Source organism: Saccopteryx leptura, chromosome 5 (assembly GCF_036850995.1).
Source record: "Saccopteryx leptura isolate mSacLep1 chromosome 5, mSacLep1_pri_phased_curated, whole genome shotgun sequence".
In the NCBI taxonomy this organism is placed as follows: Eukaryota; Metazoa; Chordata; class Mammalia; order Chiroptera; family Emballonuridae; genus Saccopteryx; species Saccopteryx leptura.
The window spans coordinates 120,063,952-120,087,995 of record NC_089507.1 but is presented as its reverse complement, the minus strand read 5'-3'; the positions used below and the strand labels follow the sequence as shown (position 1 = coordinate 120,087,995).

Below are 24,044 nucleotides of genomic sequence, written 5' to 3'. Positions count from 1 at the left end.
CTGGCTTGAGTAGGGGAATCATCCTCACAATCCCAAATCTTGCCAACCTGAGCCTAAAGATAGCTGGCGTGAAAAGCCCAATATTGCTGGCTTGAGCAAGAAGACATATACCTGATGAAGACATGTTCCAAGCTCAATGTACAACTAAAAGGAAAGCAACTATGAATTGATGTTTCTCACCACCCCCAAACCCCGCCTGTCTCTCTTTTCCTGAAAAAAAAAAAATTCAATGCTGCACCAGCATACATCTATAAGAATGAGTCTAAAAGGAAAGGACTGACCATGTCAATACTAATCACTATTTGGAAGAACTGGAACCCTCATGCACTGCCAGAATGAATGTAAAATATTACAACTGCTTTGGAAGGTAGTTTACCAGTTGCTTAGAAAGTTAAACATATAACTATCATATGACCTTGCTATTTAACTCCTAGGTTTTACCCAAGAGAAATAAAAGCCTATGTTATACAACAAATAAATATCCATTAACACGTTAAAAATAAGAACGTTTAAATTTTTAAGACATGTACAAATGTTTGGGAGATAAAGTAAAGGAGTATTTATAGAAAGGACAGGGGAGTGACAGGAAAGATATAATCAGAGGATCAAGACAGAGGCCCAGCATCCAAAAAGTAAGATTCCAAAGAGAACAGAGTGGAAAAAAATGATTCAAGATATAACACCAATAATATTTTCTCATTTTTTATGAATGTATGTCATCACCAATGAAAAAAAGTAACTGGCACCATGCCATCATGAAACCTAAAGAATATCAAGACTAAAAGAAAAATCCTAAAGACTTCATTAGATGACAAAAGGCCAAAACAAAAGGTTACATAAAAAATGCCTTTAAATTTTTAAATAAAATTACTCTTAAACTGTCATTGTAGAAACAACAACTGAGAGAGAAGAATAAAGGTATTTTCACACATGCTTAAAACCCTCAATTTTTCCCTTCTATGTGTCTCTGTTACTCAGGAAGCTTTTCCACAATAATGGGACACACCAGGAAAAGGAAAACTAAACAGAAAGGAACATCTTTAACATAATAAAGGCCATATACTATATAAAAAAGTCTACAGGTAATATCATATTTAATCTGAAAGCTTTTCCACTAAGATCAGGAATAAGACAAGGAGCCTGCTTTCATCACCTGTATTTAACATAACCCTACAAATTCTAGCCACAGTAATTATGCAAGAAAAAGAAATTTTAAAAATTCCAGCCCTGGCCAGTTGGAGAGCATTGGCCTGGCATGTGGATGTCCTGGGTTCGATTCCCGGTCAGGGCACACAGGAGAAGTGACCACCTGCTTCTCCACCCTTCCCCTCCCCCTTTCACTCTCTCTTTCCCTCCTACAACCAGTAGCTCAACTAGTTCGAGTGTCAGCCCTGGGCGCTGAAGATGGTTCTGTTGATTCGAGCATTGGCCCCAGATGGGGGTTGCCGGGTGGATCCTGGTTGGGTCACATGTGGGAGCCTGTCTCTGTCCCCTCTCTCCTTACTTAAAAAAAAGTTAAATATGACAGAAATATTAAAGGTGTTATCCACTGTACTCACTCATACTTAAGTGACTGGAAGCATTAACTAATAATTAGTTTTTTAAATTCTGATACAGGACAAACACACATTGTCCTTTAGTCAAAATATACACTGGAGGGCTTAAACTCAATGACCCCAATAGAAAAGTCTGGGCCTTTAAAAAATCAATTCCTTTCTCTACTGATAAAATTATCTGAATATATATTGCATTTACCTGAATGACTGCTGTAACTATATTTTACAGTTGTACAGTATGACTAATCTAATAATATTTACTCTGTGCTAGTCATGTAAATGCTAGTAGTTCCCATTTTCCTGTAAGAATATATATTACATTCTTAATACTATTTTCAAGCAACAATAGCCAAATTTGATATCTCTAAAAAAATCTATCTCCAAAAAATGTGGTCATATATCCATACTAATCAAAGAAACAAACAACAAAACCTGATAAAATGACAGAAGGAATATTAGTTTCAAGGCTCACATTACTCAGAATAGATATTGAATAAATTATATAAAAAACAAAGTTTAAGGATAATTTTTCTAAAAAATTAAAACAAAAACTGTACATAGAATTACCATATGACCCAGAAATCTTACTCTAAGGTATACAGCCAATAGAATTAAAAACAGAGACACAAATAGATACTTTTATACTATTATTCACAGCATTTTTCACAATAAACAGAAAGTGGAAATAACCCAAGCATTCATCAATAGATGAATGGACAAAATAAGGGATATACATAAGTGGAATATTATTCAGTCATAAAAAGGAATAAAGCTCTGATACATGTCACAACGTGGACGAAACTGAAAAATATTATACTCAATGAAATAAGCCAGTCACAAAGGACAACCATATGATTCCACTTCTATGAAAATCTCTAAAATTGGCAAATTTATATAGATACAGAAAGTAGATTAGAGTTTATCAGGAGATGGGAAAAGGAGGATTGGGAGGTTATTGCTTAATAGGTACAAGTTTAAGTTTGAGATGATGTAAAAGGTTTGGAAGAGACAACAGTAATGGTTGCCTGTGAAGGTGATTAATTATGACTGAATGATACACTTAAAATGATAAAAATGGCAAATTTTGCATTTTATATATATGTTTTATAATAACATCAACAACAACAAAGAAAAGTCGGGTCCGGGAAGTGGGTGATGAGCCTCTAGGAACCAGAAGCTCCCCCAGGACATGCAGAGAGGAGCGGCACAGCAAGACAGGAGCAGGCTCGCAGGGGACACAGCCGTCGGCGGGGCGGGGTCAGGACGAAAGTGACCTGACGGACCATCTCAAACAGCCTGCACCTTTGTACAAGTGGTCCCTGCATATCATTTCCCACCCATATCAGCTTTAACCAAAATTGTATTTAATAAGCTATTCTGCTGACTGATGTTTTTGTTCAGCACTATTTTGAAAACCATGGAGGACAGAAAAGCAGCACAGCTCTATGCACATTCAGTGGACACACTTAAGACAATGCAGGTAGGTAGTAACCACAGGATGAAAATAATCAAAACATCTAGGCTTCATTAACAAGGTTGAGGCCATATTTTCAGTGTTATCCATTCAAAAGGGAAGATGAAAAGTGAAAAAAATATCACACCCACTACCTAAAGAAAATGAGAAACAGTGTTAAAGTACTACATTTACCATATTCCTTTCACATTGTATAAAACACTCTAATAATTAAAAGTAGTGTCCAACAAAAGGCAGAATTACTCCAACTTTTTATACTCTAGAAAATTGTTATCAAGTAATACAATTTTATGACAGTTCAAAAGAGACTGTAAAACTTACCTTTTTAGACATATTTTCTGAAAATTTTGCTGATTTTTCTTTCAATAATGTGGCAAGGTCTTTATAAATTGCTCCTTTTCGCTCATAATTGATTTCTCCCTCACCATCTGTTTTGCCCTTTGGGAGAAAACGTTTGGTGCTATTATCAATGTGACAGTAATACAGGAAACTGATCAATACATCACAGTCCAAGTACACATCACTTTTCTCCCCTGAAGGACCCACGGGGCAGTCCTTAGACAAGAAGGGTCACCGCAAAACCCTTCCTCCTGAACTTGAAGGTGCCTATTAACTGCTTCACGCAGCAGGCACTTACTGAGCACCCATCTGAGAGGCAGGGCTGCTGCTGCTCAGCACAGACCCCAGCTTCCTTCCCTCTGCGCTCCTCTAATGTGGAAATGCATTATGACCTCGAGAGCCTTTCACAAAGTCATAAAAGGCCCCAAGATTAGAATGTCACCACAGAAAAGCCTATGTTCCTGCTTGTTGCACAGCTCTTGTTCTGTGTGTATAGCCAAGTTGCTCTAGGCTTGTTTTCTAGCATTATGATCTCCATGCAACCCCCTGTCCCTCCACCTTCTGCCTCTGTCTCTCTTGTCTCTCTTCTTTCTTTTCCTCCTGTCCCTCTTCTTTCCTACCCCTATTATTCTCTCTTAACCAAATATATATGGATATATGGATATATGTTTATGTGCACATATATACTGCTCACAAAAATTAGGGGATGTTTCAAAATGAATACGAAGCAATAAAAAAAAGAAGCATTTGATTCTTTTTATTAAACAAAAACATCAGAAAAGCAAACGACAAGTCAAAGAAAGTTGTTCAATTATGTAAATGAGATGCAAAACCAACTTTTACTTCATTGGTGAAAATGCACTATACAAAAGGCTGAAAGTACTAGAGTATCTGCACGTTCCCTGATCCCCTAATTTCTGTGAGCAGTGTATATATATATGTACATAGTTATATATATATATGTAACTAGTGGGTTATACATGTAACTGTATATATAACATATATACATATAACTGTAGTGTGCTATACATCTTGTAATTACTGCATAGTTTCATATTCCTTGTGTTTCCATTTTAAACTGAGAGGAATGTTTAGATGTTTCCACATCAAATAAACTGTTCCGAGGATCAAGAGCCTTTTATAAGAAGCATAGACTCCTTCCTGTCCCAATCTAGAAGGTCAAAGAAAATTATTCCTTTTTCAATCTCTTATTTTCTAATTGGAGATATTTCACTTTCCTAAAGTAGCAAAACAAACCAAAAGAAAATTCATAGTTAGGTTTTCCCCCTCCCTCTGTGGCAGAAGTGAGCTTTGTCACGCTGGTAAGAGAGCACCCAGGGGTGTGAGAAAAGGTGCCTCCAAGCAAGAAGCAGCACCAGCGATTGCACACCAAGCTGAGCCCAGGTGGGACCACTCTCCACACAGTCCCCTGGCAGAGCTGGGTCCCCATGGACGGTCTGGGTCCTCCCTACAGAATTCTGCTGGTGAGACCCAAAACCACCCTGAAGAAGACACCAAGGGCAAGGGACTGTGAGGAGAAAGCTGAGCTCCTCCTAGCTAAGCTTAGCGAACAGGTATGAGACTCAAAGCTTTTCGACTTAGAAAATTCAGAAGGCCCCATGCTGTCTCCCTTTCAATACGGAGCTCACCCATCCACGCTCTGCTCTGTGTACTAGGGCTGGCACTCTGTAACAACGTGCTCCTCCTTCGCCAGCATGGGTCCACTTCAGTCAGCAGGAAGTGAAAGAAAGGACGCGCTGCCTCCTACTTCTCCCCTGCTCCTGTTAGTCAACTAGCAATGGTCTCACACCCAGACAGTGGCAGTTGTTTCCAGTAGCAACAGTTGATTCTAATTTCCAGAGGCCTTTCCCCCCTATAGTCCCAGCACACGGCTCATGAACCCCTCCCTTATAAAACCCTCGTCGGTGTATCAGGACACCATTTTCAAAGAGCTGGGTCTTAGCTCTGCCAAGATCCTCCTCTGAGTTCCTTGAGGTACTAGCACTAATTGGGTAGCACTCACTCCTGAGAGGTCTGGGTCCCAAGTGTCATGAAGGCCACCAGAGCTCTGGAAGTGACCATTCCTCAGTGGCAGAAGTCCCAGTTGTGTGGGGACCTTTCCCGTGAGCTCCTAAGGCACCATCACCAAGGCAACCAGAATCTACTTCCCAGAAGTCTAAGTCCAGCTCTGCAAGGGCCCTCCTCTGAGATCCTAGGTACCAGCGCAGCCTGGCCCTGCCCCCTCCCCAGCCATCAGGGTCCCAGCTTCATGGGGCACCTTCTCCAGGTGTCCACATTTTGACAACCCCTCCTCCTCTTCCCTCTGTCCCTCAACTCTTAGGGCAGGAGCTGCAGTTACTACTCCTGTGTTATCTCAGTGCTCCTTGTTTGCCTTTTCTTTCCTTTAATATTTGTGTCACTGATTATGTTAAGAAGGTTTTCATTTTTTGAAGTAGAATGAGTCACTTGGAAGGTCATGTCTTAGAAGACTGACTTAATGATCTGTGATGGGGAATGCTGGGCTAATTCTGAGACAACTCTGGACTGGCCCAGCAAGTACACATAGCAAACGGATCTGCCTGTATCTCATAGAACAGTATCTCATTTTCCGTGGTCACTGGAGTTCAATCCTAGAGACAAATCTGCACTTACAGGCACCACACTAGGCACCAGTGTCAATGCCATTTCTAAAATATTACTTACAGGCCCTTGCCGGTTGGCTCAGTGGTAGAGTGTTGGCCCAGTGTGTGGATACCCCTGTTCGATTCCCAGTCAGGGCACAGAGGAGAAGCGCCCATCTGCTTTTCCACCCCTCTCCATCTTGCTTTCCCCCCCTCTTCCCTTCCTACAGCCATGGCTCGATGGGAGCGAGTTGGCCCTGGGTGCTGAGGCTGGCTCCATAGCCTCAGGTGCTAAGAAGAGCTCTGTTGAGCAATGGAGCAAGGGTCCCAGATAGGCAGAGCATTGCCCCCTAGTGAGCTTTCCAGGTGGATCCTAGTCAGGGCACATGCAGAAGTCTGTCTCTGCCTCCTCTCACTGAATTTAAAAATGAAAGAAAGAAAAATAATAATAAAAAATTACTTACACCATTTAAAAAGACTCCTTCTGCACTACAAGTAATGCACAAGGTTTCAACATCGTGTGGCTTTATCAGCACATAACAAATTTCCCCAAGACTCTGTCTCCAAGGCGGGGCTCGACATCCATTTGAAAATTCATAATCTAAACCAAATATCAATCAGTTTAGAGTTTTGTAAACTATGTTTGGCTCCAAAAACATATATTTTATTAAAATTGTTTTCATTTTCTTAAATATTATATTCCAATGTAGCTGTAGAAGCATTGTGAAAAATAAATATGAAAACATCTATAACATAAATGACTCTGAGAAAACATAAACCTGAGGTATAGTTGATAGATTCCAAGACTGTTTGTTCTCCTTTTCCTGAGAAATGTTTGAGCAGTTCTACCTCGTGCTTAATTGCTGCTGGGTTTAAACATATTCCTCTGAAATAAATGTTTAGGCATTCAATTAAAACATTTTAAAACAGACTCTACAAAATATACATGAAGACATTCCAATATGTCATGGGAAATATTTTTTATAAATTAAAATTACAGTTTAATTATACAACAATAACAAAATTGTAATTAATTTTAGGCATGTTATAATCTCATAACATTCTCAAACCTGTCTTGTGAATTACTGACTTGTGTTTAATACAGCATTAAACATACTTAAATATTTGCTTTATTTCTTAACAATAATACTATAATACTAGGAAACACTAGAAAAATGAACATTTGTTTTTTTTGAGAGAGAGACAGACAAGAAGGGAGAGAGATGAGAAGCATCAACTTGTAGCTGCATTGCTTAGTTGTTCATTGCTTGCTTCTCATATGTGCCTTGACTGGGGGCTCCAGTCAAGCTAGTGACCCCTGGCTCAAGCCAGCAACCTTAGGCTCAAACCAGCGAACTTGAGCCAAGCCAGAAACTTTGGGATCTTATCAATGAGCTCATGTTCGAGCTGGCACCCTCAGGGTTCTGAACCTAAGAGCATCCCAGCTTGATGCTCTATCCACTGCACCACCACTGGTCAGGCAAAAAAAAAAATGAACAAATTTTAAACCTGGTAAACTCTACATGATATTTGCATTATAATTTAATAATTTACCTAAGAGTCTTCATTTAAGAGACTGAAAGTCTAAGGCCACTAAATGTCTTCAGAATTAAATGAAACCCCACTGGAACACTTTGGCAATGTTAACAAATTTTATTTTTTAGAACAGAAATATCTATGCAATAAACTAAAATTTTATTCCAATAGAATTGAATGTTCAATCAATAGCAATGACTTCCATACTTTATTTTTCTTGGGGGATTTTTTGCCCTAAAAATCTGAAAGCACTTTTTGTAACTAATTTTTAGAAGTTTGTTTTAAATACTCACAATGAAACATGTTTTAGAGAATAATCGAGGAGGTGCAGATCCAGTTGCATAAGCAGCATGGCAATCTTCCTCTTTGTCGCATTGTCAGGGTCATCAGCTTTGGTAATTTCATCAAGGATATTTAATGTAGAGTAGCCTTCTTCCATCGCATTATAATCCAAGCCCAGGATTTTTGCTACAGGATTTTTGTTAGCTGACCAAAAGAGTAAATAAATAAAAATTATTCTCTTGTCTTCTATTATAAGATACATAAAGTCAAACAAATCCATTGAAGCTCACTAAATTGTGTCTCTTTCATTATGCATTCTCTAACTGAGCCAATTTGAATCCATGTCCACTTCTCAGTTTGACTGGACTTGGGAACTTTCTTATACCTTTTGAGATGTTCTATCTTTTATAGCAATATCAGCTATATGTCATCTCCCTAATAGGACAAAAGCCAAGACATTCCTTTTTTTCTTTTTTTTCCTGAGTTGACCAATAGGCATTATTCAGAACAGGCATTCAATTAATATCAATACATTCAGAACTGATTTGAAGACAGAGAAATACTCATCCTCTTAGAAGAATCATCACTAGAAGTATGTGTGTGCATGCACACACACGCCCCAGTGCTCATAATCCACAAATGCATGTTTCTTCCCCAAATGGCAAGCTTCTCTTGGTCTACAGATCTCCTGCTGGTCTTTTCCACCTGTTCAAACTGTTCATTTTCAATGCCTCCTGATACTAGAGTTGGAATAAAGTAATCCAACCAGTATTTACACACATACCAAAATTATAGCAAATAACTAAAAATCAACTCATGAGCAAGGCTGGCAGAGATGTGCAAGTTGATCCTAGAGATGATAAAAAAAGAATTTGATAAAAGTTAAAATAGAGACCTGAAGATGGCAGCAGAGTAGGCAGATGCACAGACTCCCAGCTCACACCACCGAACTGGATTATAAACTAATTTATGAACAATCAGCATGAAAAACCAAATCTGGACTACAAGAACAGCTTTCAAAAATCAAGGAGCAAAGAAGAAGCCACAACAAACCTGGTAGGGAGCACCTGAATATCCCCTGCTTACAGGAACGGGGGGGGGGTGTGTGTGGTGAGGCTGGGCTCTCAATTCCAAGAAAAAGAGCAGTAAATACTGCTCACAGCCACTTACCTGGAGACCAGGGAATGAGGTGTGTTGAAAGGGCCCGCTTGTCTTCCAAAAAGAAAGGAGAAAGAGAGAGACGGATGATGAGGGAAAGAGGAATATAGGTGATGACATAAAAAGCTGACTCATTCAGTGCTGGAGGTGGCCATAACTGGGGGAGGGGCTGATCCTTCCACAAAGAAAAATACAAAAGTACTTCAAGGTCACAGAGATACAGACATCTCTCCAGCTCCAATCACCGCAACAAGACACAGCTGAAAACAAGAAGTGGGGAGGAGGGGCAGTAACTCAGGTCTCCTTGGAGATCTGAGATACACCTCCCCCTACTGAAGCTGAGAAAGCAACCCGCCCCCAGAGAGATTAACTGGCAGAAGAGGACTTCAGAGCCTCAGGTCACACCCACCACATTCCTGGATACAGTTTCAAATAAGCCCCCTGCTGAGATCAGAAAACAAGACAATCACCTGTTAAGAAAACAAACAGCCTGACCTGTGGTGGTGCAGTGGATAAAGTGTCAACCTGGAAATGCTGAGGTCGCCGGTTCAAAACCCTGGGCTTGCCTGGTCAAGGCACATATGGGAGTTGATGCTTCCAGCTCCTCCCCCCCTTCTCTCTCTGTCTCTCCTCTCTCTCTTTCTCTCTCTGTCTCTCCCTCTCCTCTCTAAAATGAATAAATAAAAAAAAAGAAAAAAAAAAAGAAAACAAACAAATCAAGACTTCAAAGAGGCCCAAATCCTAAAGTGGATTACAAATAATACCTGATGCCAACCCAAGAAGACTTAGAAACAACACAAGTAAAAACTAGAGGCAGACAACACCAAGCCTAGACTCAACCAGCTCTACAAAGAAAACACCCAGACACCCAGGCACAATGAGAAGACAAAGAAGTGCAATCCAAATGAAACCACAAGAGAGACCTTCTGGAGATGAACTGAGTGATATGGAAATAATCAAACTTCCGGATGCAGAGTTTAAAATAATGATTGTAAGGATGCTTAAGGATCTTAGAACAACAATGGATGGTTATCACGAACACCTAAATAAAGAAATAGCAAGTATAAAAAAGGATATTGAAATATTAAAAAAGAATCAGTCGGATATGACAAATACAATATCAGAAACTAAGACCACAATGGAAGGAATTAAAAACAGGATGGATATAGCTGAGGATTGAATCAGCAAGTTGGAGGACAACTGGAATGAAGGCATGAAAGCAGAGAAGAAAAAAGAAAAGAGACTCAAAAAGTCTGAGGAAATTCTTAGAGAGCTCTGTGACAACATAAAGAGAAATAACATCCACATCATCGGGGTTCCTGAAGAAGAAGAGAAAGAACAAGGGATAGAGGCTTTGTTCAATCATATCAAAGCTGAAAACTTCCCTAAATTAATGCAGGAGAAACTGTCACAAATTCAAGAAGCACAGAGAACTCCACTAAAAAGAAACCCAAAGAAACCTACACCAAGACACATCATAATTAAAATACCAAAGCTAAGTGATAAAGAGAAAATATTAAAAGCTGTGAGACAAAAAAGGCTATCACCTACAAAGGAGCCCCCATAAGGATGACATCAGACTTCTCAACAGAAACACTTGAAGCCAGAAGGGAATGGAAAGAAATATTCAAAGTAATGCAGAACAAGAACCTACAACCAAGACTATTTTATCCAGCAAGGCTATCATTTAAAATTAAAGGAGAAATAAAAAGTTTCCCAAACAAAAAAAAAACTCAAGGAATTCATTACAACCAAACCAATGCTGCAGGAAATGTTAAGGGGCATGGTGAAAACAGATCAAAGTGGGAAAAGAATATAGCAAAAGAGGAATACAGCTTTAAAGAATAAAATGGCAATAAACAACTACATGTCAATAATAACCCTAAATGTAAATGGATTAAATGATCCAATCAAAAGACATAGGGTAGCTGCATGGATAAGAAAACAGGACCCATACATATGCTGTCTACAAGAGACACACCTTAAAACAAAAGATGCACATAGGTTGAAGGTAAAAGGATGGAAAAAAACATTTCATGCAAATGGAAATGAAAAAAAAGCTGGGGTAGCAATATTTATATCAGACAAAATGGACTTTAAAACAAAGAATATAGTAAGAGATAAAGAAGGCCACTACATAATGATAAAGGGAGTAATCCAACAGGAAGATATAACTATTATAAATATCTACGCACCTAATATAGGAGCACCTAAATATATAAAGCAGACTTTGATAAATATAAAGAGCGAGATCAACAGAAACACTATAATAGTAGGGGATTTTAATACCCCACTAACATCACTAGATAGATCCTCAAGAAAGAAAATTGACAAAGAAACAGCAGACTTAAAGGACACACTAGATCAACTCGATTTTATAGATATCTACAGAACCTTTCACCCTAAAGCAGCAGAATATACATTCTTTTCAAGTGCTCATGGTACATTCTCTAGGATAGACCACATGCTAGGGCACAAAAGTGGTCTCAACAAATTTAAGAAGATTGAAATCATATCAAACACTTTCTCTGATCACAATGGCATGAAACTAGAAATCAACCACAACAGAAAAGCTTAAAAATTCTCAAACACAAGGAAACTAAATAGCAAGTTATTAAATAATGAATGGATTAAAAATGAGATCAAAGAAGAAATAAAAAAATTCCTAGAAACAAATGACAACGAACATAAAACAACTCAAAATTTATGGGACACAGCAAAAGCAGTACTGAGAGGGAAGTTCATAGCACTACAGGCACACTTTAAGTAGCTAGAAAAAGCTCAAATAAACAACTTAACCCTGCATCTAAAAGAACTAGAAAAAGAACAGCAAGTAAAGCCTAAATGTAGTAGAAGGAAGGAAATAATAAAGATCAGAGCAGAAATAAATGACATGGAGACTAAAGAAACAATACAGAGGATCAATGAAACGAGGAGCTGGTTTTTTGAAAAGGTAAACAAGATTGATGAACCTTTAACTAGACTCACCAAGAAAAAGAGAGAGAGGTCTCAAATAAATAAAATTAGAAATGAGAGGGGAGAAATAACAACTGACACAACAGACATACAAAGGACTGTAAGAAAATACTATGAAGAACTGTATGCCAAAAAAAAAACTAGACAACCTAAATGAAATGGACAAATTCCTTGAAACATACAATCTTCCAAAAATCAGTCTGGAAGAATCAGAAAACCTAAACAGACCGATTACACCAAATGAGATCAAAACAGTTATCAAAAAACTCCCAAAAAAGGAAAGTCCTGGGCCAGATGGCTTCACAAGTGAATTCTACCAACTATTCAAAGAAGAACTAACTCCTATCCTTCTCAAGCTATTTCAAAAAATTCAAGAGGAAGGAAGACTTCCAAGCTCCTTTTATGAGGCGAGCATAATTCTGATTCCAAAACCAGGCAAAGACAACACAAAGAAAGAAAATTATAGGCCAATATCCCTGATGAATATAGATGCTAAAATCCTCAACAAAATATTAGCAAACTGGATCCAACAATATATGGAAAAAATCATACACCATGATCAAGTGGGATTTATTCTGGGGAGGCAGGGCTGGTACAATATTCGCAAATCTATCAATGTTATTCATCACATAAAGGAAAGGAAGGAGAAAAACCACACGATAATTTCAATAGATGCAGAAAAAGCATTTGATAAAATCCAGCACCCATTCATGATCAAAACTCTCAGCAAAGTGGGAATACAGGGAACATACCTCAACATGATAAAAGCCATCTATGAGAAACCCACAGCCAACATCATACTCAACGGGCAAAAATTAAAAGCAATCCCCTTAAGATCAGGAACAAGGCAGGGGTGCCCCCTTTCACCACTCTTATTCAACATAGTCCTGGAAGTCCTAGCCACTGCAATCAGACAAGAAGAAGAAATAAAAGGCATTCAAGTTGGAAAAGAAGAAGTAAAGCTATCATTATTTGCAGATGATATGATATTGTATATAGAAAATCCTAAAGTCTCAGTCAAAAAACTACTGGACCTGATAAATGAATTCAGCAAGGTGGCAGGATATAAAATTAATACTCAGAAATCAGAGGCATTTTTATACACCAATAATGAACAATCAGAAAGAGAAATTAAGGAAACAATCCCCTTCACTATTACAACCAAAAATATAAAGTACCTAGGAGTACATTTAACCAAGGAGACTAAAGACTTGTACTCGGAAAATTATAAAACATTGATAAAAGAAATCAAGGAAGATACAAACAAGTGGAAGCATATACCATGCTCATGGTTAGGAAGAATAAACATCATTAAAATGTCTATATTACCCAAAGCAATCTATAAATTCAATGCAATACCAATTAAAATACCAGCGACATACTTTAAAAGATATAGATCACATATTCCAAAAATTTATATGGAACCAAAAGAGAACATGAATAGCCTCAGCAATCTTAAAAAAGAAGAATAAAGGGGGAGGTATCACACTTCCTGATATCAAGCTATACTACAAGGCCATTGTACTCAAAACAGCCTGGTACTGGCATAAGAACAGGCACATAGATTAATGGAACAGAACGGAGAACCCGGAAATAAACCTACACCTTTATGGACAACTGATATTTGACAAAGGAGGTAAGAAAATAAAATGGAGTAAAGACAGCCTCTTCAACAAATGGTGTTGGGAAAATTGGACAGCAACCTGCAAAAAAATGAAACTAGACCACCAACTTACACCCTTCACAAAAATAAACTCAAAAATGGATAAAAGACTTAAATGTAAGGCATGAAACCATAAGCATCTTAGAAGAAAACATAGGCAGTAAGCTCTCCGACATCTCTTGCAGCAATATATTTGCTGATTTATCTCCACGGGCAAGGGAAATAAAAGACAGGATAAACAAATGGGACTATATCAAACTAAAAAGCTTTTGCACGGCCAACGACAATAAGAACAGAATAAAAAGACAAACTACACAATGGGAGAACATATTTGACAGCATGTCTGATAAGGGGTTAATAACCAAAATTTATAAAGAACTTGTAAATCTCAACACCAGAAAGACAAACAATCCAATCAAAAAATGGGCAAAACTGTTCACAGTGGCCAAGACATGGAAACAACCAAAAATCCCTTCAATAGAAGACTGGATAAAGAAGATGTGGCACATATACACTATGGAATACTACTCAGCCATAAGAAATGATGACATCAGATCATTTACAGCAAAATGGTGGGATCTTGATAACATTATAAGGAGTGAAATAAGTAAATCAGAAAAAAACAAGAACTACATGATTCCATACATTGGTGGAACATAAAAATGAGACTAAGAGACATGGACAAGTGTGTGGTGGTTACCAGGGGTGGGGGGAGGGAGGACAGGGGGAGAGTTAGGAGGAGGGGGAGGGGCACAGAGAATTAGATAGAGGGTGGCGAAGGACAATCTGACTTTGGGCGAGGGGTATGCAACATAATTTAATGACAAGGTAACCTAGACATGTTTTCTTTGAATATATGTACCCTGATTTATTAATGTCATCCCATTACCATTAATAAAAATTTATTTTTAAAAAAAATGGGCAAAAGAAATGAATAGACACTTCTCCAAAGAGGATATACAGATGGCCAATAGGCATATGAAAAAATGCTCAACATCATTAATCATTAGAGAAATGCAAATTAAAACCACAATGAGATATCACCTCATACCGGTTAGTATGGCGCTCATCAACAAAACAACACAGTGTAAGTGCTGGTGAGGATGTGGAGAAAAGGGAACCCTCCTGCATTGCTGGTGGGAATGCAGACTGGTGCAGCCTCTGTGGAAAACAGTATGGAGATTCCTCAAAAAATTGAAAATCGAACTGCCTTTTGACCCAGCCATACCACTTTTAGGAATATACCCCAAGGACACCATTGAAAGGTTCCAGAAGGAGAAATGCACCCCCATGTTTATAGCAGCATTGTTCACAATAGCGAAGACTGGAAACAGCCCAAATGTCCATCAGAGGACGAGTGGATTAAAAAGCTTTGGTACATATATACTATGGAATACTACACAGCCATAAGAAATGATAACATCGGATCATTTACAATAACATGGATGGACCTTGATAACATCATACTGAGCGAAATAAGTAAATCAGAAAAAAACTAAGAACTATATGAACCAATGCATAGATGGGACATAAAAATGAGACTCAGAGACATGCACAAGAATGTGATGGTAACAGGGAGTGGGGTGGAGGGGTGGGGAAGGGGCGAGGAAGGAGAGGGAGGGAGTGGGGGGAGGGGAGGGGCACAAAGAAAACCAGATAGAAGGTGACGGAGGACGATTTGACTTTGAGTGAGGAGTATGCAGCATAATCAAAGGTCAAAATAATCTGGAGATGTTTTCTCGGAACATATGTACCCTGATTTATCAATGTCACTGCATTAAAATTAATAAAAATAAGATTAAAAAAAGTTAAAATATATATGATTAAGGGGAAAGACCATATTTAGAAAAAAAAGGTATTTAGGCAGGAAAAAAGGAAATTCTTATGGGACCAATTCAGAAAGCTCAACTGGAATGAAATGATAAAAAGCAGAGTCATGGTAGCAACTCTCCTAAAGGAAACAGGCAGCACCGCAGGGTAGAGCAGAGAAGCACAGGGCTGAGGGACGCGGCGGGCAGGGGGTGCAAGGAGAGCTGGGTCTCCTCTCCTGGACCCCAGGGAAGAGCAGAGAAGCACAGGGCTGAGGGACGCGGCGGGCAGGGGGTGCAAGGAGAGCTGGGTCTCCTCTCCTGGACCCCAGGGAAGAGCAGAGAAGCACAGGGCTGAGGGACACGGCGGGCAGGGGGTGCAAGGAGAGCTGGGTCTCCTCTCCTGGACCCCAGGGAAGAGCAGAGAAGCACAGGGCTGAGGGACGCGGCGGGCAGGGGGTGCAAGGAGAGCTGGGTCTCCTCTCCTGGACCCCAGGGAAGAGCAGAGAAGCACAGGGCTGAGGGACGCGGCGGGCAGGGGGTGCAAGGAGAGCTAGGTCTCCTTCCTGTATTCTCCATGCAGTCTCAACCTACCAACTTTATGGATGTCATCCATAAAAATTTATGGAAAGTAATGCTATGTGAATTCTGGGGAAAGACATAATACTGGCTCCCAAATTGCCATGTACCATGCAGTTTGAACCTAAAACTAAGAGCAGTACCTAGAAACTCTTACAGAAAGGGCAAAATGCAGCAAAGGACACATATCTAGCCAGACTAAATGTACAGCAGTCTATGTATAATACTAAATGTATGCATTAAGTTGAATTTAATGAACAGTCAGACCCTGGTGACTATCTTCTTGAACTCAGCTTTACTCTCAAGGTTTCATTCCTCCTCATGGAAGCAGCTTTGGTGTACAAGACAGCCTGATAAGGAAGAGGAGGCAAAAAATAAAGAGATTGCATCCTAAGGCACACACCTTCATTTAGTTTAAAAATAGAAGGGGAATACCGTCTTCCCACCTGACAGTGACAGACAGTGGCAGAGAATGATGAGAGACAGAACTCAGGTCCTTTATGCCTAGGACTCACTGGTCAGATGATTCCAAGGCAGCAACACACACACACATCATTAAGTATTTGTCATAAGAAATAATTAGGGCACAATGATGACAGGTAATCAGTCACATTCTTTTTTAGATGTTAGATGATTAGACAGAATGAGTGCAATATATGTATATCCTTAATGAAGAGGGAGAATATCTCCCATTGAACAACTGTAACTATCTCAGCAACTGTATAGTCCACAATGGAAGAGCACTGAGACAAACGGAAAGTGAGAAAAGTATGGACTACCTCTGTAAGGGAAGAGCCACATTCATGGTAAAGGAAAGAAGTCATCACCCATCCCCCAGAGGGGAGATTCCAGTCACAGACATCAGTCTTCTCTCCTGACATGCACTTCAAGGCTACAGGCCTCAGGTTGTTCCAGAAAATAAGGAGGCTATCTTTAAAATTATAAATCTAGGCTCTTACTAGCAGTAAAGTATTAGGCCTTTCATTTAAAAGTAGAATTGGATATCAGCATAACATTTTAGCCAAGGAATATTAGTGACATTTTTGTGAAGCTGAACATGTGATTTTTTACCTTCTGGGTTACAGAACTTTTTTTTCAAATGATTTGCCCCAAGATCACATTTCTAGAAGTTCAGTCACAGACTAGAGTGTAAATATCACCTTCAATGCATGCTTGTGCTTCCTTCAACTTTGTATCTTTGGCAATAAATAACAAGTATGACAGCTGCCCAAAGCTCCAAACTTTAATTTGCGGTACAGAAAGAAATAGCAAAGGCTGTCCATTTTTATCAGCTTCTTCTGATCTGACTGTTGTTGCACTAAAAATGAAAAAAAAAAAAATTGAAAGCTTAGGGTTACCTGGACACCAGTAGAAGGTAAGTTTAAGATATTCTGGCAAATTAATCCCATGTGTCATTACAAAACAAAGAATATAAATACCTCTTGTTAGAAGCTCATCTATTTTCCCACTTTCTTCCACACTCAGACCCCTAAAATCCCAAATTCATGAGCAATATGACACACCCAAAAGGAAATTTTAAGCAATTTCTTGAAAACCTACATAAACTCAACCAGTTTTTGTTCTCCTAACAATGTGTTTGACATTCTACAGGACCGTTCATGTTTTGAAGATTTCTAGAGTTATTTCATTTATACAATTTTTACACCACAGCAATTAGTGGTTGAAATTTTCTTGGCTACTCTATGTTGTTTATGAACCAGAAAAGCTATGAAAAAAATTAAAAACTAGATCTGTTCTGTAGATCATTTTGCCATCAGTGTAATTAGGTTTACTTTAGGATTCTAAGGAGTTTCTCTGAATGGGCTTTTCCTGATCAGAAATTACTGGGTTTCCTAGATTTGTTTCTATCCATTTTAATTATTCTTTTTAAGTTGGCATTTTTAAAATATTAAGATATTTTTATAGCAGTGATATTTTTATAGATTTCTAACCACTTACAACAGTGATCAAATTGCCTAGGTTTTTCATTACATACTGACATCCCCAGAAAAACTGCCCACATCTTAAGACCTCATCTAACATATTTCAAATTGTAATGCATGTGAAGAGATGTGAAATATTAACAGTTTATCAGAAAAAGTAAATCTGATAGACTCAGACTACAACTACTAACACTGTTTCACTAGAACAGGATAAGAGGACAGAAACTGTGGGAGTTAGGATAATGGCCCTCCCTCTCCCTCTACCCCCCCGCAAATGTCTATGTCCTAGTGTCCAAAACTTGTGACTATGTTACCTTACATGGCGAAAGGGACTTTGCAGGTGGATTAATTTAAGGACGTTGAGACAGAGAGACCACTCCGCAATGTCTAAGCTGGTCCCATGTAATAAAAAGGGTGTTTAGAAGAGGCAAGCAGGAGGGTAAAGTCTGAGCAGGTGATGTAACGATGGAAACAGAGGTCAGAGACACACAGGGTCATGAGGCAAGGAATGCAGATGGCCCCTCGAAGCTGGAAAAGGCAAGAATTAATTCCCCTCTGGCCCCCAGGAGAAATGTATCCCTGTCAACATTCATTTTAGCTCTGCAGGCTAGTTTTAGATTTTTCACCTCCAGAACTGTAAGATAACAAAGCTGCATTGTTTTAACCCATTATGTGTGTGGTCATCTGCTACAGCATCAACAGGAAGCCAAGACAGGGGCTTTAGGTCTTGCCCACTTCTCTGTCCCTGGTACCTCACACAGCAACTTTACACAGAAGGTGTTCCACCAATATGAGGCATGAGTGAATGAATGAAATGTTTTTAGACTTGCCAGTGATGTGTAATGTGGACAAAATGTACATTTTCTCTAAAGTAAGGCTTTTGGAGTAACGGCTTAGGATTGAGGCACTTTCTTAAAGGCCTGTAATCAGAGCTGGACACTAGTACTAAGTGGGCAGTGGAAGAATTAAGTTACAGGCTGAATGAATGCCAACAATATCAAGCTACTAACTTGAGAAAGTGGACTCTTTGTGGAAAAAGAGAGAACTGAAGGGCACAAGTAACATTCTTCATTGCTCCTACCAGTGGAAGCCTGTAACTAAACAGAGCTGGCTGTAAGGATGATGTGTAGAGCAGGTCTTAGTCTCTGGGACCACAGTTTCTCATACCTGAGAAAAAGAGCTCTTGGAAAGAAAAATGCAGCCCTGGCCAGTGACTCAGTGGATAGAGCGTTGGCCCAGTGTATAGATATCTGGGTTCGATCCCTAGTCAAGGCACACATGAGAGGCAACCATCTGCTTTTATCCCCCTTCCTCTCCTCATCTCCCTCTTCTCTCCCATAGCCAGTGGCTCGACTGGTCCAAGCATTGGCTCCAGGTACTGAGGATAGCTCTGTTGGTCCAAGCATGTCAGCCTCAGGTGCTAAAAATAGCTCTGTGCTCAATCACTGGCCCTAGACACGGTTGCTCAGTAGATATTGGCCAAGGTGCATGTGGGAGTCTGCCTCACTACCTTCCCTTCTCTCACAAAAAAAAAAAAAAAAGGAAGGAAGGAAAAGATAGGAAGAGAGAAATAATGGAAGAAAGGAAGTAATAAAAATGCTGCGCCCACCTCATGAAGGTCAAGAAGAATGCGCTATAAATGAAATCCACTGCCCTGATCAAGAAACTTTTAAACTGGAATTGGGGAAGGGAACTAAAAATACTCAGCAAGAAAATGTCTTATGTATTTAGTCCCCAGTGTCTAGTTTAGTGTCCAGAATATTGTAATTATTCAATAAACACATGTTTAAATAGTAACACAGGACAAAAGGCTAGCATTGAGAAATTATTTAGTAATTCTCAGGGAAGAACACTAAAGAGCCCAATAACAAAACTATTGCCCAGTGATGTCAGAGAAATGGTGCCGTGAGGAGTGCTCCTGATACCTCTCCCTGAAACTTCAACAAATTCAACAACTAGAGACAGAAAAACAATCTCAGGAGCATCTGAAATACACATACATCAAACAAAGGTATGATTGGGCGAAAAGGTGGCTGAATATATAATCCACTCTGAAGGAAATAAGATGGAGAACGGAGTATTCTGCTTTCCTCACTAATCTGAGCAAGGGCTACTTTCACTTGGAACTAAGGGAAAGCGAGGGCTGGGGAAGAAGCTGGGCTAGGGCAGAGACATTGAAGCCGAGGAGAGAATGGGCCCGTGGCTCAGCCCACGTGGAGCTAACGTCAGCGGCAGACCCCGGCAGAGGTGGGCGAGCAGTTGCCTTGTTACTCCCAGTATCCCGGTCGGTGAGCATGGGCAGTGTGCATGCAAGTGGGTCCACCTAGCGCTTCGGGTATGGGTGCCCGTTCTCGGATGGAGGGGCTGGGTCAGAGACTGTCAGTAGTGACCCTCTGTGTGGGCTATGACCAGAGTTTCTGAATAATACCGGCTTCCCAAACAACAGAGCGTGTGAAGTGCATGAAAGCTGGCTTCCCTACACCCAGACCTGTCTGGGTGCCACACCTCTGCCAGCGATACAGGCTAACAAAGCACACTCCTGGGGAAGAGAATTGCAGAAGTGGTGGGGGGAAGGGAGCGCAGGCAGCTTGCGGACAGCCTCTGGAGAGCAGACCTGCGGAGTGCTGAGGCATACTGACATGCCCAGAGGCTCATAGAAAGACACCTGAAAGACAATCGGCTCCCAGCCCTGCCTGATTACACTGGTGGCTCTGGCTGGCAAAGCCTTACCCAGAACCCTGCATTGAGTGGGGATAGAGGGGGGATTTGGCAGCTCTTAGAGCCTCTTGCTCTCCAGGCAGTGGCTGGGGAAACTTCACAGCTGGGTCCAGGCTGCTGGTTCAGGAAGGACAGGTTTGGGGAGAGGCTCAGGGAAAACGGACTCTCCCATTGTTGGAGCCTGCAAACACCAAAAAGCCCCACCTACCAACAGGACTGAGACCTAGTATATTTCATCACCATAATGACACAATAGCAAATCTCTGCCTAAGAGTGTGCCACAGGGGCAGAACCTGGGGTACAGCGCCACCGGCCAAAAAGAGAGAGAAAAAAGAAAAAGGCAGAAGATAACCTCTCAAAACCAGGAAAAATCCACAGTCTTTATAACTTTTTCCATTTTTTCCCTTGTATGTTTATCTTTTATTTTCCTTCCACCTTGGTTTTTATCCTCTTTCAGTTTTATTCTTTTCTTTTCATTTTGAACATTATTACCCACAGGTGTTACATTTTCCATTCTTTTTTTTTTTTTTCTATGAGGGCTACATTCCAAAAAACTTAACTCAATTTTTTTTTATCTCTCTCTTTTTGTTTCCTCTTTTCTCTTTCACTTTTTCTCTCACTTGAATCTCACCCACAAACAAATTATATTATTCTGGATTCAAAATTTTTCTTTGTCATTTTGTTTACTTTTTATTTTGCTTTTTATCTCTTTAGCATTTCCCCCAACTCCAGCCCTCCATTCTATACAATAGAATTTTCATTTTTCACTGTATTTCTCTTTCTCTTTTCTCTTTTTCATTTCTCTTACACTATTTCTCTCATTCGACCACCATTTACAAATTATTTTATTCTTGATCCAAATTCTTTCCTTGTAGCATTTTGTGGGTTCTTGCCTTGATTTTTGCTTCTTTGTCACTCCCCCCCCTCAACCCAGGCCCTCCGTTCTATGTATTTTTATCCCACTTAGCACAATAGAATTTTCAGTTTTTCACTACATTTTCTCAAAAAAAAAAAAATTTATCGCCTGACCAGGCGGTGGCACAGTGGATAGACTGTCAGACTGGGATGCTGAGGACCCAGGTTCGAGACCCTGAGGTCACCAACCTGAGTGCAGGCTCATCTGGTTTGAGCAAATCTCACCAGCTTGGACCCAAGGTCACTGGCTCGAGCAAGGGGTTACTCGGTCTGCTAAAGGCCCATGGTCAAGGCACATATGAGAAAGCAATCAATGAACAACTAAGATGTCACAATGCACAATGAAAAACTAATGATTGATGCTTCTCATCTCTCCATACCTGTCTGTCCCTGTCTATACCTCTCTCTGACTCTCTGTCTCTGTAAAAAAAATTTTTTTTATCAACTCTTATTAGTGTTATTAACAATACCACTCTTAAATGCTATTAAAGAAAAAGAAATTGAATATCATGGATATAAAAGACAGTGATGTAGCTCAGATAGATGAGGGAAAATCTATAAAAAAATATTTCAATAGCTTAGAAACCTTGGAGTTAAATGACAGAGAATTTAAAACTGAAATCCTAAAAATACTCAGGAATATACAAGAAAACAGGCCAGATAAAGGAGAGAATTAGTGACACAGAAGAAAGGCAACTAGAGGTACTACAGAGAGAAGAGGAGAGAGACTCACAAATTTTAAAAAATGATATACCCTACAGGATTTATCTGACTCCATCAGAAAGAGCAACATAAGAATAATGGGTTTATCAGAAGAAGAGAGAGAAAATGGAATGGAGAACATATTCAAACAAATAATAGACGAGAACTTCCCAAGCCTGTGGAAAGAACTAAAGCCTCAAATTCTAGAAGTAAACAGAACACCAAGTAATCTTAACCCTAACAAACCTACTCCAAGACACATTATAATGAAATTGGCACAAACCAATGACAAAGAAAAAATGCTTAAGGGAAAAGAAGAATACAACATAAAAGGAAGGCCCATTAAATTATCAACAGATTTCTCAGCAGAAACTCTACAAACTAGAAGTGATTGAACCCCAATATTTAAAGTTCTGAAAGAGAGGAACTTCCAGCCAAGAATACTATACCCATCAAAGCTATCCATCAAATACGAAGGAGAAATAAAAATATCCACAGATACAAAAAAGATGAGGAAATTTATCACCAGAAAACCTCCACTTCAGGAAATACTAAAGGGGTTTTTCAATCAGACACAAAAAAACAAAACTACAACTAAAAGCTCCATCAAGATCACAATAAAAACAAGGTTAATTTGTGACAAAAACAAAAAACAAAAAAAGGGGAGAGTACAAAGATTAGCAGTAGCAAAAAAGGATAGAGTACAGAAGCATTCATGAGATAATGTACTACAATGAACATGATATGTACGCTTTCCATTACTTAATGGTAAACACACCTGAAAAATCCAACACAGAGGTACATGGCTTGAAAAAAAGAAGTATAAGAAAAGAAGTATGGATTAAAACCAAACAAAAACAAATGATAGAAAAACAAAAGAGAAGAACCAAACAAGATTCAAAACTATCAGAAAGCAATATATAAAATGGCAATAGGAAACCCTCAAATGTCAATAATTACACTAAACATAAATGGATTGAACTCACCCATAAAAAGACACAGAGTAGCAGAATTAATTAAAAAAGACAATCCAACTGTATGCTGCCTAGAAGAAACACATCTAAGCTACAAGGATAAAAACAAATTCAAAGTGAAAGGCTGGAAAACAATACTCCAAGCAAATAACATCCCCAAAAAAGCAGGTGTAGCAATACTCATATCTAAAAATGCTGACTATAAGCAAAGATAATCAGAGACAAAAACAGTCATTTCATAATGATAAAGGGGACATTGAATCAAGAAAATATAACACTTCTTAATATATATGCACCAAACCAAAATATATAAGACAGCTACTGACTGACCTAAAAACAAAAACCAAGAAAAACAATCATACTTTGGAGACCTCAATACACCACTGACAGCTCTAGATCGTTCATCCAAACAGAAAATCAATAAAGAAATATTCGCCTTAAATGAAACACTAGAACTATTGAATATGATAGACATCTACTGGACATTTCATCTCAAAGTGCCAGAGTATACATTTTTCTCTAGTGTACATGGAACATTCTCAAGAATTGACCATATGTTGGACCACAAAAATAACATCAACAAATTCAGAAAGACTTAAATTATACCAAGGATATTCTCTGATCATAAAGCCTTGAAACTAGAAATCAACTGCAAAAAAGAAGTAAACAAACACACAAAAATGTAGAAATTAAACAACATACTTTTAAAAAATGAGTGGGTCAAAGAAGAAATAAGCGCAGAGACCAAAAGATACATACAGGCAAACGAAAATAACAATACAAAATATCAAAATCTCTGG

General features: G+C 39.2%; 1 protein-coding gene across 6 annotated transcripts in view; it reads right to left on the bottom strand.

Annotated features, from left to right (window-relative positions):
• Nucleotides 1-24,044, bottom strand: part of ODAD2 (outer dynein arm docking complex subunit 2) — a 224,608-nt gene that overhangs the window by 191,747 nt on the left and 8,817 nt on the right. For 3 of the 6 annotated variants that reach the window (XM_066386871.1, XM_066386873.1, XM_066386872.1), the window contains exons 3-7: nt 17,153-17,310; nt 7,820-8,012; nt 6,770-6,876; nt 6,455-6,591; nt 3,352-3,468 (exon numbers count right to left, since the gene is read on the bottom strand). In XM_066386871.1, coding sequence (XP_066242968.1) covers nt 3,352-3,468; nt 6,455-6,591; nt 6,770-6,876; nt 7,820-8,012; nt 17,153-17,310 — 712 coding nt within the window. Of the gene's footprint in view, nt 1-3,351; nt 3,469-6,454; nt 6,592-6,769; nt 6,877-7,819; nt 8,013-14,656; nt 14,726-17,152; nt 17,311-24,044 lie in introns of those variants that run through there. The other 3 variants (XM_066386874.1, XM_066386875.1, XM_066386877.1) reach the window with 3 other exon arrangements.